Below are 17,922 nucleotides of genomic sequence, written 5' to 3'. Positions count from 1 at the left end.
TTAACACGATGCAAGGATTGGGCAATATTTATATAGAGTTAAAAGCGTAAAGTTTTATATTAAATGAAAACTGTAAATTAAGCTTATAGATAAAATGAAACAAAAAACACCCAAAATATAAGTCAGAAATACTTGCATTCAAAATTCTCTACAGTCATATTCAAAACTTTCTTGTACGTTTTGAAACCATGTTGGAATGTGTATGGCACGTTCACGTCACCAGTATCTAACGACGTTATAGTTAAAATGGAAGTACGTTTTGACTTGTCTCGTTCCTCTGAATATTTTGTATTGTTTATTGTTTTACCATTTACCACCAATACACTAACGTTTTCGCCTTTACTCCAATGTCTGGAGTTGTTGAATGGTGTATCATCATCAAGATTACAATGTAATTTTATATCTTTTCCAAATATTGCCGGTTTAGTTTCCAAGCTCCATGAGACCGATCCTGTAAGAATAACAAAAATAAAAAACTTTTCCTGACGAATAGGAATTACAAAAGAGAACAGGACGCGCAAGCTGTTCTTAATATATAAAACAATTTAATGAGTTTTGTAAGCTAAGTCTTGTTGGCAGTTGTCATACGTTATCATTAATATATTTTTTTGTGTTCTTGACGGAACTTTGAGTTATCGAAAGATCTTTGATAATAGTCTTTGTTGAATGTTATTACTATCTGCTTATCTCTTTAAACGTAATTGCTTTATAAATATGTTGTTGAGTTGCTATCAGTCACAAACTTCACATCTCTAATTATTTATACAGTCAAACTTGCTTTGGATGTCATGTCACCTCTATTAAGCAAACAACAAACAATCTATTAAGCCAAAACATGTCTTGTCAGGTCACCTTTTTGTCCCACTGTAGTAGTACATATGTATTTTGAACCTTAATTTAAAGATCATCTTTCTATAAGGTCAGTTTTCTCTTGTTTCAAGGGTTATCATCATATACTCGCCTGACTGTATATAAATAATTTTCCGCAAAATATCAATATACTTATTTCTTAAACTAGGATTGTACGAATTGCTACAAATTACCCCTACTCACCATTGGAAAAATCTATAACCACCAGTATCAATAGAAATAACTGTATGAATAAAAAATGGCACAAATTAGTCAGCAAATAAATTTCCATATAAGACATAAATAATAGCTAAATTTATTCTGACATTCAAGCATGAGTTATGGTTTAAGAAATTAGTGTGTTCCAAGGGGAATAGAAGGCTTTAAACGATACACTTTAATTTCTTTTAAAACCTTTAGAAACGTTAGAACGTCTATAGAAACATAAACGGTTCTAAAGTTACTGCACCAGATGCGTATTTCGACAATTAATCTCTCTTCAGTGATGCTCAAGGACACAATATTTGAAAATCCAAAACCTTCTCAAATGTTGAAGTACCGATAAAACAAAAAGGATTTAAAGTATAGCAAAAACGGACCTGAATCAGAGCTTTGTTCAATATGTTATACCTTTTATAAGCACTTTTGTTAATAACGCAAATAACAGGTAGAGCTGCAACATGTAGAATATTCTGTCTTTACAGAGCATTTGACTTTTTTTTATTAGTCTCTTGACATGGCAAAAAAGAATTATTTATAGAAAAATAGATAGACAGTAGTTTACCGACGCTCAAATGTTATAAATCGACTGAGAAGACAAATGAAAAAAGGTAACAAACAAAGTCACACTCAGTAAAAATATCACAATCTGTAATAGGACACAAATGTGTGAGGCGCGCACTACTGTTAATGAAGTTCGAATAAATAGACCTGACTATTTTGACAAATTACTAATATTCACTATGGGAAATGTTGTATATGCTTTTATCTATATATATTATCTTAGTGTAAATGGTATTCCTATGTATTCCGAAAATATTCTGTAAATGCACAAACAACTGCGAAACAGTGTTATTTGAAATATACTTGTGTGTGCATTTATTTTACTTTCAATATTAAACAAGAGAAAAAATAGTTACTTATATGTTATATAAGTTATGTTTATACATAGTTTGATTTCCATTACACTCAGTAGTCATTATTTTAGGATCTTCCCAGTTTTTTTTTGTTTTCTTTACTAATGAGAAGAAACAGATTTACTATCATATCTTAATCAGCTACATGTAAGTTTATCAGGTGTTCTTAGCAGGGGGTTTAATTACATCAGTTCCATTACAAATATACATGTTTTGTTAATTAGTAACCACTTGTGGCAGCTGGCTTTCCTTTATCCTTTGTTTGTTTGCACATAAACTTGGGTGTAGTTTAGCTCCTCCCATGAAGAAATATCCCATTAAGTAGTTGTATATTGAAAAACAGTACATGCTGCCTTTAGTGTCCAGTTTTTTCAATGCAGATTAAGCAGTTAAAAGAATAATTTTTGCTCAAAAAGTGGCTTAGATAAAAACTTCTTAATGTTTCAGTGCTTTTCCAAAGCAGGTTATACAGATTTTTGAACTATTTAATTTTGATTCAAACTAAATACACATTTATTTTGGAATAACTGATATCAAAATATCTGGCAAATGGAAAGGTGTGTGTAGGAGGAGTAATAAGGATTTCTCCTTATGAGAACCATTGGACTATAATAATCCATAAAACTGGAATATTACAAGCTGAAAGACAAAAAAGAAATTAGGACAACTTATCAAATGTCAAATCTAGTGTTAAAGCAATTTTATATAGGATAGTAATGAAGCAGTAACATATTTTGTATATATTACTTCTAAACTTTTTCACTTTGGGATAATGAATTACCCCTACGAAGCTGAATATTTAATGTTGGCAATATTTGTGTTGTGCATAATTTTACATTTTTAATGTTATCTGAATTTTGGACGACCAATATGAACTGCAACTTTTTTAGAGAGTAAATTATATTTGATATAGCCGATTTTAACAGCATCAGATCCATATGTTTGGTGTGACCATGCAGAGATATTTCCATCCATGTTTATGAACTGTATTTACCTACAAATGTTCCAGCTACTTAAATAAGGGCTTAATCAAATTAATACTTATCTGCCAATACAAGATTTTATTAGAATTTATACAGTAATGTAGGAATTAACTCCTATCCATCCAACTGACCCACTTTTCTTAACCATTGCTAAGAAATTTTAGAAAGACAATATTTACTTATATGTTACTCAGATCATAGCTTTAGAATAGGGACAGCTTCTAGAGCTGGAAAGACAAAGAGAAGATCAAGCTGGTCTTCTGATATTTACAGTAGATGTATTTAGAAACACTAGTATCTATAAAATCTTTTCAAAGTAGGTTAGGTAGCTTTAAGAAAACGTTATTTCTCAAGTTCTTCATATATATAAAAATTTGAAGAAATATGCAGGAATGTTTTATAAGTAGTTTCAGTATTGTTCTGTGACTAAAGTTTGTTTTTTATGTGTTGACATTATGTTATTATTCTTAGCTTTTTTTATGTTTTGTGTGTATTTAATTTTTGTTCTCATGTCTTTATTGAAGGTATCCCCTCCCTTACATCACAATCCTTGGGGACACTCAGCTGTTATCATCTGTGTTATGGACATTTATGAAATCTTATCACTGGCTGTTTCAAAAATTTCACTCATCCCCCAAGAATATCTGGGGATAAACTGTCAAATTTCATTCAAATTCATTCCAACACCGATTCGACATCATCACTACTGAGCTTCCTCATAGCTACATACTAGGCTTCCTCATAGCATCATTATAGGCTTCCTCATAGCCTCATAGGCTTCCTCAGACTTAGCCTCATAGACTTTCTGATAGCCTCATAGGCTTCCTGATAGCCTAATATGCTTCCTGATAGCCTCACGCATTTATTTGGAACCATAGTTCCAATTGGATTGGTGTGATGTCAAGCCAGGGGTCTTTACTTTGCTACTTTTCAGTACGCACACAGGCTCTTGGGTTAGGCATGGAGCAAAAATTTTAATTTTAGCTGAGTAGATTCCCTAAGGGCCAAAATTAAGTGATGAATATAAAATAATAAAAGTTATAATTCATTTATGATTTATGTTTTATTCAAACTTGGATTCAACTGGCACTGCTACGCAATACATGTATTTACACAGAAGTTTATTTATAATGGGATAGAGCAGGATTTTTAATTATGTTGATTATATTCAATTTGTTGATATGAGTACTAAATGCTCAATTTACATATCATGAGTTCAAATGGAGAGTTCTGAAGCAAATCAGGATAATTAAAATGTTGCTTAAATTAATTGTCTTAAGAACTCATTTTGTGTGACTCTGAGGATTTTGTTCATTGGGTACATATTTCAGCAAGTTAGACTTACTCAGACAGGTTTTTAATGTCAAGTCAAAAGATTTTTGCAAGGAGGTAACTGTTTTTCTTGATGTTTACTCAGGCGTTATATACTTTTCATTATTACAAAACACACATCCACTGACCAAAGGAGAAATATGTATAGTATAAACAAGACACTTAAATATTAAATACAACATTACAAAAAATCATGAATGGACCTTTAGTATATCTACAATCCAGAATCAGTACTCTAGTCAAACATGGAACAAATTACAGTTAAAAATAATCAGGGCCATTTCGGAGGACTTTGTATAAACTATGGTTTCGCCCCCGATTTATGATTGGTTTCGATTTGCTCAATCATAAGTTTTTCGGTGTTTTTGAACTGACTTTGTCTTGACTGTAAGTTTGTGTTTATCTTCTTTGTAACTTCTTCCATTTTTACAGACTGCTTTTAAATATGATTTTTTGGTGTGCACTGAAAATAAAATCTAACATATATACTTATATACGCAGAGAATATTTTTCCATAACATTATTTTCCAGAGTGTTTCTGATAGTAAAATTGTCCGTTTAGAAATTTTGAAATTAAAAAGAAACTACCTAAGGCAAAGTTGACCCTAGATGGATTTGGCTATTTGTGTATTTTTTTGGTTATATTGCTTTTCAACGGTTTCGAATCTTATACATCCTTGGCATTCAAATATTCGGCTAGTAGGATTCCTGCAGAAGGTAAATCCATTTTCGGACACATGAAATTTATAACGTGTTTTCATTTTTTGTAAACATAACGACCAATTCTAAAAATTCAATTATCAAGAACTGTTATTTCAAGGCATAATTTTTCGGTTAAAAACATGCTTTTTTATTTTCATAAACTATTATATCCTTCAATTTATTTGCATTAAATGTTTATGTCCTAATAGAGTCTATATACATTCGCCTGAACATTTTCAAAGGTTTCTTATCTTCGCTGTATATCAGTCGATTTTATTGGTATTTTTTTTCGGCTGAAATCTGATTTACTCGGATTGTGTGTTGCATAAGAGTTGTTCAAATATCATGATTATTAACCTATTTTACACATCAGAAGCCTGGTATCTTATGATGAGATTTACTCAAAATTCCATAGCCTTGTTATTTTGTCTATAAAAAAAAACACTGGAAATGTATATCCCTGTTTTAAAACATTATGTTATTATTCGTTAGAAGTACATTTCAAATACCATTTGAAAGTAAGGTCTTCTGAGCTTTTTTTCAAATGTAGTTTCGAAGATAATAGCAAAACACAGAAGAGTTCAAATTGAAATGGAGATGATTTTGGTAACTAGAATGCAATGCTTTTACCGTACCGCCCTTTTTTAATTTTATGCACACCTGAAGACAACTCATGATTGACGCAGGTAAATAGATGACAAATATTTGTTACAACAATGCAACATTTTAGGTACGTTATAGAAATTTTTAAATCAGCAACTCACCGTTTGGCAATTTGTTAACAACTTTTCATTCATATTTTTTAGAAGTATCAATTCCATTCGATCTTCTCTTTTATGTCATTTTTTGTTTGATTTCTTTTTTGGAACCTTTGAAAAACAATAATATGCTGTATACATACAAATGACTATCTTGTTGATACTTTCATATCGAAAGGAGAGTAAATGTAATGAAGCTTAAATATGAAAAGAAGCTCGATTATTTTGCAATTTAACAACTGCTCAAAAGTGACTTTCAAATAATTATCTTTATAGAGAACTAGTACTTGAAATATTTGAATAAAAAATACAAAATTTTACTCAAATAACACCAAGAAAGGAAGTAATTTCTATATATAAATAAAACGTGACTGACTATAAGTGTACATTTATAATTGAATGTTTAAAAACATTAAATCTTTAGTTTACCAAAAGGCTATTGTTCAATTTAACTTTGCTATTAGATTACAAGATACAATATTTTTGTAAGATAATGATACATGACCCCAGTCTTTCAGAAATCGTATCCATATTTCATCTTAAGATTATATACTGTATATAATTGTTTCTCTCATAGGAAAGTAATACATCGGCCGCCTTTTAATTATTAGAATAAGAGTACACATATGAATGTAGTATTTTACGTGTTTTTATTTAAAATCCAATAAATAAGTTTTAAATACATATTCCTTTTTGCATTTAGAAATTTTTTCAATAACAAATGAATTATTTTGTTCCACTCCAGATCATTCTTGACGAATTCACAGTTTTGTCATTTTGCCAAAATAGACAAAGACAACGTCTACTATGTATAAACAAGATATTAACTGTATGTTTACTGTTAAAAATAAAAATAAAAAATCATTTCTAAAGCAGTATAGCGGGAGCCTTTTCTGGTCTGATTATAATTTACTTGATACCACGGGAAGCATAATTTTCACATGCCTATGTAGTTGTGTGAGATTTATCTTTTTATGACATGTTTTATTTTCTTGTAATATACACATTTATTATTTTTTTTGTCAAATTTGCTATGAGTATTTTGAAATAATTAAATCGTAAGTATTTATCATGTATGTTTACAGTAAAAACACAAAACAACTAAAACCAAAATAACGACAAAATATGTAGAGTAACTTGAGAAAAGTTTTCGTTGTTTCAGACATGATTTGTACAAGGTCTACAAGTTCAATCGTGATCGCCTTAAAAATATTTTTTCTCAAAAAAAAAATCCTTATATTAGGGACTGATCATTTTCTTTCATTGGGGTGGAGGGCTGGGGGAAGAAATAGTTGGATATCTCTGATTTTTTTCATGTCCCTACCTTGAAGAAGGGAAATAAATTCAAGATCCTCTCTTTCAAAGATATCAAAATTTCCCCCTCCCCCCAAAAAAAAGAAACAAAAAATAAATGTCTCGATACTTTTATTCTTTACAACAAAAATAAATGCATACAATTTCTTCTTATATCATTATCGTCCAATAAAATATTGTAGCAGTATGGGATCTAAAGCTGAAAGTGAGAGAAGTGGTTTGTAGCTTCAGGGAACTTTATTAGATATATATATATATATATAAGTGAGGATATGTGGTGTAATTGTCAATGAGTCTACTATCCAACCGAGTTAAAATGAAGTGGTAGTAAGCAATTACAGGCCACCGTTCGACCTTCTAAAGAGTTAAAATTAAGTGGTATTAAGCAATTTCAGGCCACAGTACGGCCTTCAACAATGAGAAAAACTCATACTGTATAGTCAGCTATAAAAGGCCGACATAAAAAATGTTAAATAATTCAAAGGCCTGATTTAAAAACAAAACAATTAACGATAAGAACAACATGTATGACATATCCGAACCAACGACAATCACTGTACTACAGGCTCCTAATTTTGGACAGGCACATACAGAATGTGGCAAGGTTATACAAGTATGTGAGCGCTCAACTCTCCCTTAACCTGAGACAGCAGCGTCGATGCACAACTTAAGAACAAACCGAAAAATTAAGGTGCAATTTGCAACTCAAAAGATCGTTTAGAGGCACTCAAACAAAGCCAAAAAGCATCGAAAAAAAGTGTAGTCGTAGTTTCTGAAGGCTAGTTCAATGCCAATTACAACAAATAAATCGTGTTTTCTCAGATATCAAAGTAAAGTATCAACGAGTACACTTCCAACGGATTAAGTGTAAAGACGTCATAAACAGTCTGAAAAACACATGACCTTGTGCAATGCCAAAATATAAGTAAACAGTATCTACAGGATGTAGAATCATACGTTATCAAAACTGTACATATATAGCAACATGTAATTAGTTAATCTTTAATTTAAAAAAAAAAAAAAAAAAAAAAAAAAAAAAAAAAAAAAAACAATGTTAGTAGTCCTATAAAACAATATTTAAAGTTTTAACTACTGTGTTAAATTGATAACCTGGCTTTAAGAATAAGTTTATTCAAAGGATCAATTAGGTTACATAGAATGTGTCTAAATTGACGGACTTTATAAATAACATCAACGTAAAATTTAGGATGGCATATCTCGTTTGTCATTATAATTTTACAGGTGCAGCCAAACTTTCTAACAAAATCTTTATATATATGAAGGAATTTGATTAAAGTTTAAATTAATTTGTGGTAAAGAAATCCCTGCGTTTTAATTTACAAGCTATACATAAATTATGTTCATTAAAATCTAAAACAAACTACTGACACTGGTATAGCGAGCAAGTTGTGAAATATTTTATCACACCGAAGGGGCTAAAGAAATATGTCTGTTATGGTCACATTGACATTACCTTCATTCAATTTTCGCACTTTGTTCATTAAAGAAGTTGGTAAATTAACTTGAGATAAAAATACATCATTGGAAGAAGATGTTGAAACTTAGCAATTGAATCTTAGATTTTCTAAATTGTATTTGGAAGAGGTGGGCGTGGGTCGCCAAATTTTTTCGAAACCTCCTCCATCTGAAGTAATTAAATATTGGACACCCCTGTCCATACCCGAAAATTTTCAAGGCTCCCTTATAAATAGCTTTTTTGAAGACTTCTATAATAAACAATATTCCTTGCACATAAAAATTATTAATTATAATAAGAAATCCACATTCTCAAATTTAAAACAAGCAACATTTATAAAACATGTAGAAGTGAAGCTATTTACAATTAACAAAACATACATAGGAATGATATTACTAATCATTTAAAGTAGGAAATAATTATACCTATTAATATCAAACAATTAATATTGTAATGTTATTTATAGCGTATATTTATTTGACTTATATTTGATATCGCCTTGACATTTTCAAATGATTAAAAATGCTATATTTGTTTTAACAGGATCAGAACATAAAACAATCATGAAACTATTAACATCCTTGATACTGATTTTACAATTTTTGGAAAATACCGGTAAGCCATATTAGATAACTAGTAATTAATAATTTTGTTCTTTGAATCTTAGTCTTTATCTATAGGTGAACAAATTATATAACGCGGTTACACCGATGTACCGATTAGATCTAATAAAGAAAAGCATATACTCTACTGAAATCAAACGGATAATAGGTAATTTGATTTCATTGCAATCTTAAATCAAATCCAAGTACATGTACTTCGCACATTAAATCAGGTCGTTATTTTTAATGAGTTTTTTTTATATTTTTGTTGGTATCACCAGCCTAGCAGATGTAACTCGGCATATGCATAAAAATACGGATATTATGTTATAAATATTTGCAGTACAACAATTATTTGGTAATTGTTTAAATGGAACAAAAAAGTAAAATCACAAAAATACCGAACTCCGAGGAAGATTCAAAACGGAAAGTCCCTAATCAAATGGCAAAGTCTAAAGATCCAGCACATCAAATGAATGGATAACAACTGTCATATTCCTGACTTCTTATATAGAAAATGGTGGATTAAACCTGGTTTTATAGCTAGCTAAACCTCTCACTTGTATGAGAAAAATATCCCTCACGCAAAGCTGATTTCTTGCCCGTCTTTTGCTATATCTTTTGTCCTTTTTTGGTTTGTAAGTTCTTAATTGTTTTAATAGGTGTTTTTTAGCATTTTGGCCTCGACCACCACTAAAAAGTAAAATGTCAAAAATGCAGAACTCCAAGTATAGATACATTAATTTTATATGTGCATCTAGTGCAGTCCGTTTGGTATATTACTTCCATTGGGTCGGTGCCTCAGCTTGATGAAAATCAAGTCATCAAGGGTTTCACCAGCCCAGTATACAGTATTAGTATTATATAATAGAAAATTAATTATCTACATAGAGGTAACCATAGAGTTTTCCTGGAGAATGGCTTGAAGTTACAATTGTCTTCCACTTGGTACCAATTGCCTCCGTGATTGTTATATAATACGATTACATATTCCATGTATAACAGGAATTTAACATTAAATGTTTAATTTTAAGCATGCCAGTAGGGTAGCACTACCAAAATAGATGTTTGGCCCTCATGGACTGAAAGTTCACTATTATAGTGACCCCACAGTTCTGAATAATGTTATTGGACAAAAACAAACCAACCAATAAGGTTTTTTTTATTGATTTTTCTGTTTTATAGTTATGAAACGGCTTTACGTTTTAAATATATTCACTGATTTATTAAAATACAGATTTCTTTTGGGTTACTAGTAGGTTGCACTTTGTAAATACAACTGTTTCACAAATCACGCCTCTTTTGGGGAGAAATCTCATATTCATGGATTTTTTCAATTGGTTAGACTACTTGTTCCCGGATATGATCTTTATGCGTCATCTCGTAGAGTAGAAACACACATTGAAAATGTTACCTGTATAAATACGCACGGATAGCGGCAAAATTGAATTCTGAGGAAGATTCAGAGTGAAAAACGGGGGTCGGGGTGGTAGTACAGAATTTTAGTATAAGTCTAAACTCGTAGAAGTTGGATAAAAGTTTTAAGAAACTTCATAGGAAAATCGGCGCTGTTTTATCCGTAAAAGCAGTTCCTATTGGAAGTTGCATTGTCTTTTTATTAACAGAAGTGCAACCATTTAGTTATTGTCCTCTTATTGATTCTTTCAAAATGGAACTTTCAAGACTGGTGTTGCGATCTAACTTTTAAAAATCAAGTAAATTTCTGCATTTTTAGAATTTAATCTACGCTGTATTCATGTTTTTTTATTTTGGAAAGGAAAAATGTATTGCACCACATGTGTTTATATCAATGGCTTACAAAGGAAATAACAGAGCTTTTGAGTTGACTTCATTGTGTTCGAAGGGCACATTTATTGATTTAGCTTTGTTATTAATTTCAACAGATTCAAGACCAGTTACAACGTATATTGCAGTTGTGGGTGATACTGTCACACTATCTTGTCCAGAGAGGTCCAAAAATTCAGTAACATGGCACGGTCCTCAAGACTACTTTCCTTACAGTGAAGATGACCAAATTAACCCTTTACTGAGCAGCAAAAATATTTTCATAGTTGGAAATAATAGTGAGGGAGAATATAACCTAGAAATTTACAATGTATCGTACGCGAATCAAGGAAATTACAGATGTAGAGCATTACACAGTATACCAATGGAGTTTGACGTATTGCTGATTATAAAAGGTAAGATAACTGTAACATTTTGAATGTTATTTCATTTACATTTCAAATGGGTAAGGTCAATTCTTAAGTATATCAAAATGAAATGTGGTTGAGGTTTGAATAGGGGTAAACTTTTAGGTAAGGTTGATTCAGTTAAATGTCTGTTTCGCCTGAAAGCAACCTATAACATTTATACTTTCTATATGAAATAGATCAAAGATAATGCGTTGTCTCCATTTATAAAGATAAATCCTGTCGATAGTATTTCTTATATTTTGGCATTGCTCAAGGTCATGCTCTTTTCGGAATACTAATGACGTCGTTATACTCAATCAGCTGAAAGTGATCTCATTGTTAACTTCGTATGGGATAACATCTCTTTTTATCAGTTATTATCTAAGAGTGCTCTTAGGTTGGTACTTTGCGTGTTTTGTCTTTATATTAGTTGTGTTTTTTGTTTTGTGTTTCCTTCCAGTATGATGAGTCAAGCAATTTCCAACTGGTGTTAACAATTTGTCCTTTCGTTGTGCTGTTACACAACTGTTCTAGGTTATGGAAGGGTAGAGTGCTCACAAACATGATTTACCTCCCCAAATTCCTTATGCCTGCTCAAAGTCTGGAACCTGTTATTTAGGTGGTGTTGTTGTTGGTTGTAGTTGATGTCTGCTATATATGTGTTTTATTTGTTGTTTTGTCATAAATCAGGCCGTTGGTTTTTTGTTTGAACTGATACACGTTTTGCCTTTACGATATAGGATTTGCTAAATTGCTTAAGTCAACGTTATTTGAACTCATTTGAATGGTTATATCATTGGCAATTAATTCAAATCTCCTTTTTTAATAAATCATGTTAATTTCAATGATTACTGTGTATGGATTATTTTAGATTATCATTTTGGCTTCAAACTCATAAAGCATTACAGCAACCTGATACCAAATTAGTGTAATAAAGATTTTTTCTGTATTGTCTATTGCAAGATTCATTATATAGCCTTTTCCTTCTAATTTTCTGCAATATTTAAGTGAAAGATTGATTAAGATGCTTAATATCTAGTTGCAAGTATTAAAGCACATTCAGAATATTGAAAATAACGGGAAAAATAAGACATATCAGTTTTCTCTTCGATTTATGAGTTTGAATGTCCCCTTGGTAACTTTTTGATATTAAAAAAACACAAATGAGTAATCATGTGGTGATTTTCAGATAAAGAACAGCAATAGGAGCACTCTTCCTTTGCCTTTTGTGTTTTTTTTTTGCTGAGCATATATTAATTTTGTGTCATGGATAGTTACCCCACATCCCTTTTTTTGTATTATAACACAATATATAATTACGAAATATCTTTGGTTAAAAAAATGATAATTATTAACAGTATCGTAGGCATAACAGCCCAAATAGAATTTACCTGAAACGAAAAACTGTCTCATAGAATGTCTGATAATGTCTGTCTCGACATCAAAAAATCTGTTATTTCCGTTTGAATCACCGCACTATGGTGATATTATCTTAAATTCTTAAGCTCGCTGAGGTATTTGTGATGATAAATGTCTTGACCTTGAAACCGAAATTTTGTTATGTACCATGGGACTGTGGCTTGGAATTATTTTAAACGTAAAATGCAAAATGTTTTTAAAAGATACCAAAGTTTGTATAGAATTTAGTCATAATTATGATTCCAAAAACCAATAGTTAAATTATTTCTGTCATTTTCCCGTCAATTTCAAATGCGAACTTCCTGCTTCGATCCATGCCAAATCAACAATGACCAAACATAAAAAAAATTACAGGAATTTCCGTTACACATCGGTTTCAATACATTTCCGAGTTTTCAGATTTAAGAAAATATAAATCTAAACAGGCTGCATGAATTTCACTGCAAACCGAATAACAGACATATTTTTATCAAGAGCTATATATACTTTGTCCATTCTTGTTTATGCTTTAAAGCTATATTAAAACAAACAATCCATTTAAACTATTCATCTCACAAATATGATCACCTTTTTTTTAGACTTCAACCAATCAATTAATATGTTATCTTCCGCCTATATAATACTGTAATACTTCGGATCATATCAAGGCATATATAAACATTGTACCACATTCGATAGACATTAAATATTCTAATAGATTTTGATGGATATGACATATCTTTGTGTGTCCTTTCTCGAGTATACTGGTTTTATATGCATGTCTTCTGTTTTCGGTAGTGATGACGATTATGTGAAATGTAATTCGAATACCCTTTCTATTTGATTAATTGTACCGTGTAAGCATTATGAACGACATTTGTATATTAAGGCAAATTAAACATTCGTACTTTCGGTTAGTTATTATAATTACAGATAAACCATCAACAGTTAAAGCAATTACAGACTATGATGCACAAAAGGAAACCCACAAGGAAACGAATTCTCCTGTTTCTGCCTTCCAAAATACCAGAGCATATAATGAATCCGGCTACAACACTTTAAACGTCAGTTATCGAAATAAAGGTAACACAAAAAGTGTTGTTTATTTCTAAGTTGAAAAAACGATATTTGTCTTGGGATGCTGTTGCCAAAGTTACAAACATAATAACATAATTTTGTAAACTGAATTTTAATTCGTGACTAAATGCATGTTGAGATTGATTCCTTATACAAAGAATGATTTCAAGAGTTTTATCTAAAGTAAAGGTTGTGATGCGATCGCCATTGTCGGAAATTATCAAATGTTGTTGGTACCTATTTTGAGTAATTTACATTTAAAATTTGCACCAACTATCAAGGTGTTTTCCCCTTACAGCTTCATTTGTGTGTTTGGCTATATTTGAATTATCGAAGTGTACACTTTAACAGTGTTTAGTTCTTATTCGAATTCTATGATGCTTAAACTGAATCCTCACAACTGCTCTAACAGATTAAGTTACACTTTCCTCCAGTGTGAATATATTCTATACCATTTACATAATTATTCACAAATCTTTCTTAATTTGATGTTTTGTCATATATTGTGGTTATTTGTTTACATCTAGTTCGTATACATGTATATAGATTTCAATTTTGTAATTCGCTGCATTCAACATTTTGTATTTAATTTTCCGAAAACAATATTATTAATTTCTCATTAATAACAATATGTCTATCTCATTTCAGGTTGTACAAAAAGTAATGACAACGAATTTAAATTCATAATAGTATGCATAGCGTCATTCATTGTTGTGATTATCACCGTTACTTTCCTTGGTGGTGTATTGTCGAAATATTACAAGACGAAATATAGAAAGCAAAATCTTTCAGAAGTCGGAATTACGAATGATTACGAGGAAATCGAAAGCACAAATAGTGACTTAGTGCAGGATGCACGAATACTAATTAACCCAATAAACGAAATAAACATTCCAACAATTAGAAAAGAAGACGAAACCACGCCATCTGATACAAATATCGACGTCAGAAATAGTCCGACACAATCTTTGAATGAAGACAGTTTACATACAACCCACAGGCAAAGTGCGATAGACATGATAGACTTAACAACAGTTTACGAAAACGATACGCTTTCTTGTAACACCAATGACGAGGATCCAGATGCTTACCTCCATCCGTATGTAGAACTAGGACCTGAGGACTACTTGAATCCATATCAGCCATTGCATTATCATCAGAGTTAAGCACATAAATGAATATGCGCATTATTCGATAGGACAGCCACCTTATACATTTATCTATCATGCAATTGTCGAATCAATTATCATTAACTTTAGTCGTTGAACGTATTTTTTCAACATTCAAATCTTTGGTATGTGAAAACAACAATAAACAAAGAATATAATATAGTAAATGAATTATTAATTTGATAAGACATTTTTATTTCAAAAACGATGAATACATTATGAATCGTACATTTTTGAAAAACTGATATTGATATAACTACAGATAAAGTAATCTTACAAAAAAGGTATTTTAATTACATAATAAGATTAAGTTTTTCAAATAACAGAATAATGTTCGATTATTGATTAATACACACTATTCATTCATTTGGCTTATGCCTAATAAAAGTTCATAATACATTTATTCATTCACAGGTAAATACAAGGAAATATATCAAAAGTACATAACAACATGAACAAATCATAAATACATTAAAAGTCATATAAAATAATTTTTATATACTCACGAACACTATTTTAACTATTTCATCAGCTTTCAATATAACCTGCTTATAGTATTGGCTACAATTTAAGTCAGTGTTTTTTCTGTATGTTACTATGAAAAGGAGATGTGGTATGATTGCCAACGAAACAACTACAAATGTATAATCCAGAGATTAAAGGCGTAATGAGGGATGGTAAATGCAAAGTTAAAACGCTCCTATATCAGATTAAAGGATGTATACGATATTTTTTTTTTGGTTAAAATTCAGAGTTTGTTTGTACTGTGTGATATGCATAACATTTAGTCCAACACAAATTTGATGACAGTGACACAAAAATTGGACATTCTTAATTACTTTCCAATTTTTGACATTTTTACCTATTATGTCTGTTTGTTTTGTTCACACATCGTTGTCAATATAATGTAATTTTATGCGACTGTCAGACAAGTGAGAGGTTTAGCTAGCTATAAAACCAGGTTTAATCTACCATTTTATACATAGGAAAATGCCTGTACCAAGTCAGGAATATTACAGTTGTTATCCATTCTTTGTTGTGTTTGAGCTTTTGATTTTGCTATTTGCTAAGGGACTTTCCGTTTAGAATTTTCCTCGGAGTTCGATATTTTTGTTATCTTACTTTTCAGCTATCCTAATCGTTTTTGACCATTTTATCTAAGATTTTGATCTCTTGATTTATATACTGTTATGAAAAGACCACTGAAATACAAATAAACACGTGTTAATGCAAATGAGAGATATATGTCAATGAAACATCAATCTAAAGACGCAGAAAAATACAAAATTCTAATTGTGACTCTTTTTAAAAAAAAATTCGAAAAATAGTATAGCATTCTACAAAAAAACTCTTAAATTAGTTTCTGCTTTTAAAATTAATGCACCTTATTGTCATTTAATATATTAAAAAGCTGTGTCATGAAACAGTTACAACTTAGCATGTAATCACTTTTTCTGAGAGTACATATACATTCAAAATATCAAACGCAACTATGAATAAAATTGTGTTCAAATATTTTAAAATTATGGATAATCACGAAATGTGATTTCACAGATATGTGGAATTGATATAGTTATAATATAATGTATATTAAACTAGCCCTACGAGTCTTACATGTATTCAGAAGACATATGTAAGTAAAATAATGAAATTGAAACTTTTTGAATTTGATCTAGGCTATCTTTTGCATTTAAAAGTCATATTGAAAGGTTTTAAGACATGTGAGCTGCTGCGGATGGAAATCGACCTTTTGAATATGAATATCAATTAACTGAGTTTATAAAAGAAACTTACAAAACAAACCCAAATTCATCTTTTATTTCGTATTTGAACGTTCCATACGTTATGAATATACATCTAACCAATGTACGTGCACTTGTTTAAGGTCGATTTTTATTAGACGCAGCTAATGTTTTATAACTCAAATATCTTAAAACAAGTAGTTTTAATCGAATTAATTTCTTAAATGAGAAGCTATTCCTTGCGTTTAAGCTTTATTTGCTTTATTTGCTTTGTGGCCATTTGCTAGTTTTTGAAAAAAACGTTATGAATACAGAATCTTACTGATAAAAGCTACCGATATCGTGGTTAACAATATTTTTATTTAGGATTTTAAAACATTTACCGGCAATTAAAATATTAAAAGTGGTTTATTCAAACTATTTGTACATATTTGTTCTGTTATATTGTTTTAGTTGATTTGTCAGTGTTTTTGGATTTCTCACATATTGTGTTGCATGTGCAACACTAACACTTTTTATATTTTGACCCCTTCCTAGGCTAAGCTATTGCAGTATGTTATATATTTTATTAACTCTTTTATGATTTCCTTTCATTATTATCTTATTGTGCATATATACTTTAGATTTTTGAATGAGATTTTGTTTTACTTAGAATAAATACTTTCTGAAATTTAATTCTTTGTTTCTCTTTACATTTATATATTTCCAAATGAAATTTGGAACAAATGAGCATTTTCCCCCACTTTTCACTAGAGTGTGTGTAAAACTTCTTGTATTTTGTTTTGGCTGTAGGAGGAACATTAAAGGGGCATTAGCTACGTGATATATGAAAAAAAAAGATTTATTTTGTTCAATAGTTAATGAAAGTGATATAGTGAAATAATAATTCGCTTTTAGCAGCCAATTCTGTTAAATTTTGTCAAAATAAGACAAGAAACATCACTGATGAACTATTCACTTGCAAGTGAATAATTCGACCTCATTGAATTCGTATTCATGTGACCTTCAATTGAACCCTTTAGCTGGAGATGGTTTACGCATGTATTCATGTATTCAAAGGAAAAAAATGTCAGCATTGAAAGTGAAACAAAGATGAACCATTTGGTTGACTGATTCGATCCACAAAAAGTCATAATCATACAGGTACAAAAACGATGATAAACATACTTTCTGACCTACGACATAAAA

At 30.5% G+C, this 17,922-nt stretch overlaps 1 protein-coding gene and 1 long non-coding RNA gene across 5 annotated transcripts; one reads left to right on the top strand and one right to left on the bottom strand.

Moving 5' to 3' along the window:
* Window positions 1-142: 142 nt before the first annotated feature.
* LOC127718101 (uncharacterized) lies at window positions 143-5,869 on the bottom strand. The gene is made up of 3 exons (XR_007989570.1): window positions 5,767-5,869; window positions 1,054-1,093; window positions 143-451 (listed from the first exon to the last, which is right to left on the bottom strand). It is a non-coding gene; the product is annotated as an uncharacterized LOC127718101 (long non-coding RNA).
* On the top strand, window positions 5,567-17,409 carry LOC127718097 (uncharacterized). Of its 4 annotated transcripts, none has more exons than XM_052223988.1 (5): window positions 5,567-5,688; window positions 9,095-9,166; window positions 11,058-11,354; window positions 13,665-13,829; window positions 14,472-17,409. In XM_052223988.1, the coding sequence occupies exons 1-5, from the start codon at window positions 5,676-5,678 to the stop codon at window positions 14,987-14,989; spliced, it is 1,065 nt and encodes a 354-aa protein (XP_052079948.1). In that variant the 5' UTR covers window positions 5,567-5,675; the 3' UTR covers window positions 14,990-17,409. The 4 variants fall into 4 exon arrangements, 3 of the variants coding, with proteins under 3 accessions (XP_052079948.1, XP_052079950.1, XP_052079949.1); XM_052223990.1 differs by having other exon boundaries at window positions 5,651-5,732; XM_052223989.1 differs by having other exon boundaries at window positions 5,661-5,688; window positions 13,680-13,829.
* Window positions 17,410-17,922: the final 513 nt, after the last annotated feature.

This window comes from Mytilus californianus, unplaced genomic scaffold, assembly GCF_021869535.1.
Source record: "Mytilus californianus isolate M0D057914Y unplaced genomic scaffold, xbMytCali1.0.p SCAF_10, whole genome shotgun sequence".
In the NCBI taxonomy this organism is placed as follows: Eukaryota; Metazoa; Mollusca; class Bivalvia; order Mytilida; family Mytilidae; genus Mytilus; species Mytilus californianus.
This window is presented reverse-complemented; position numbering and strand designations above follow the sequence as displayed.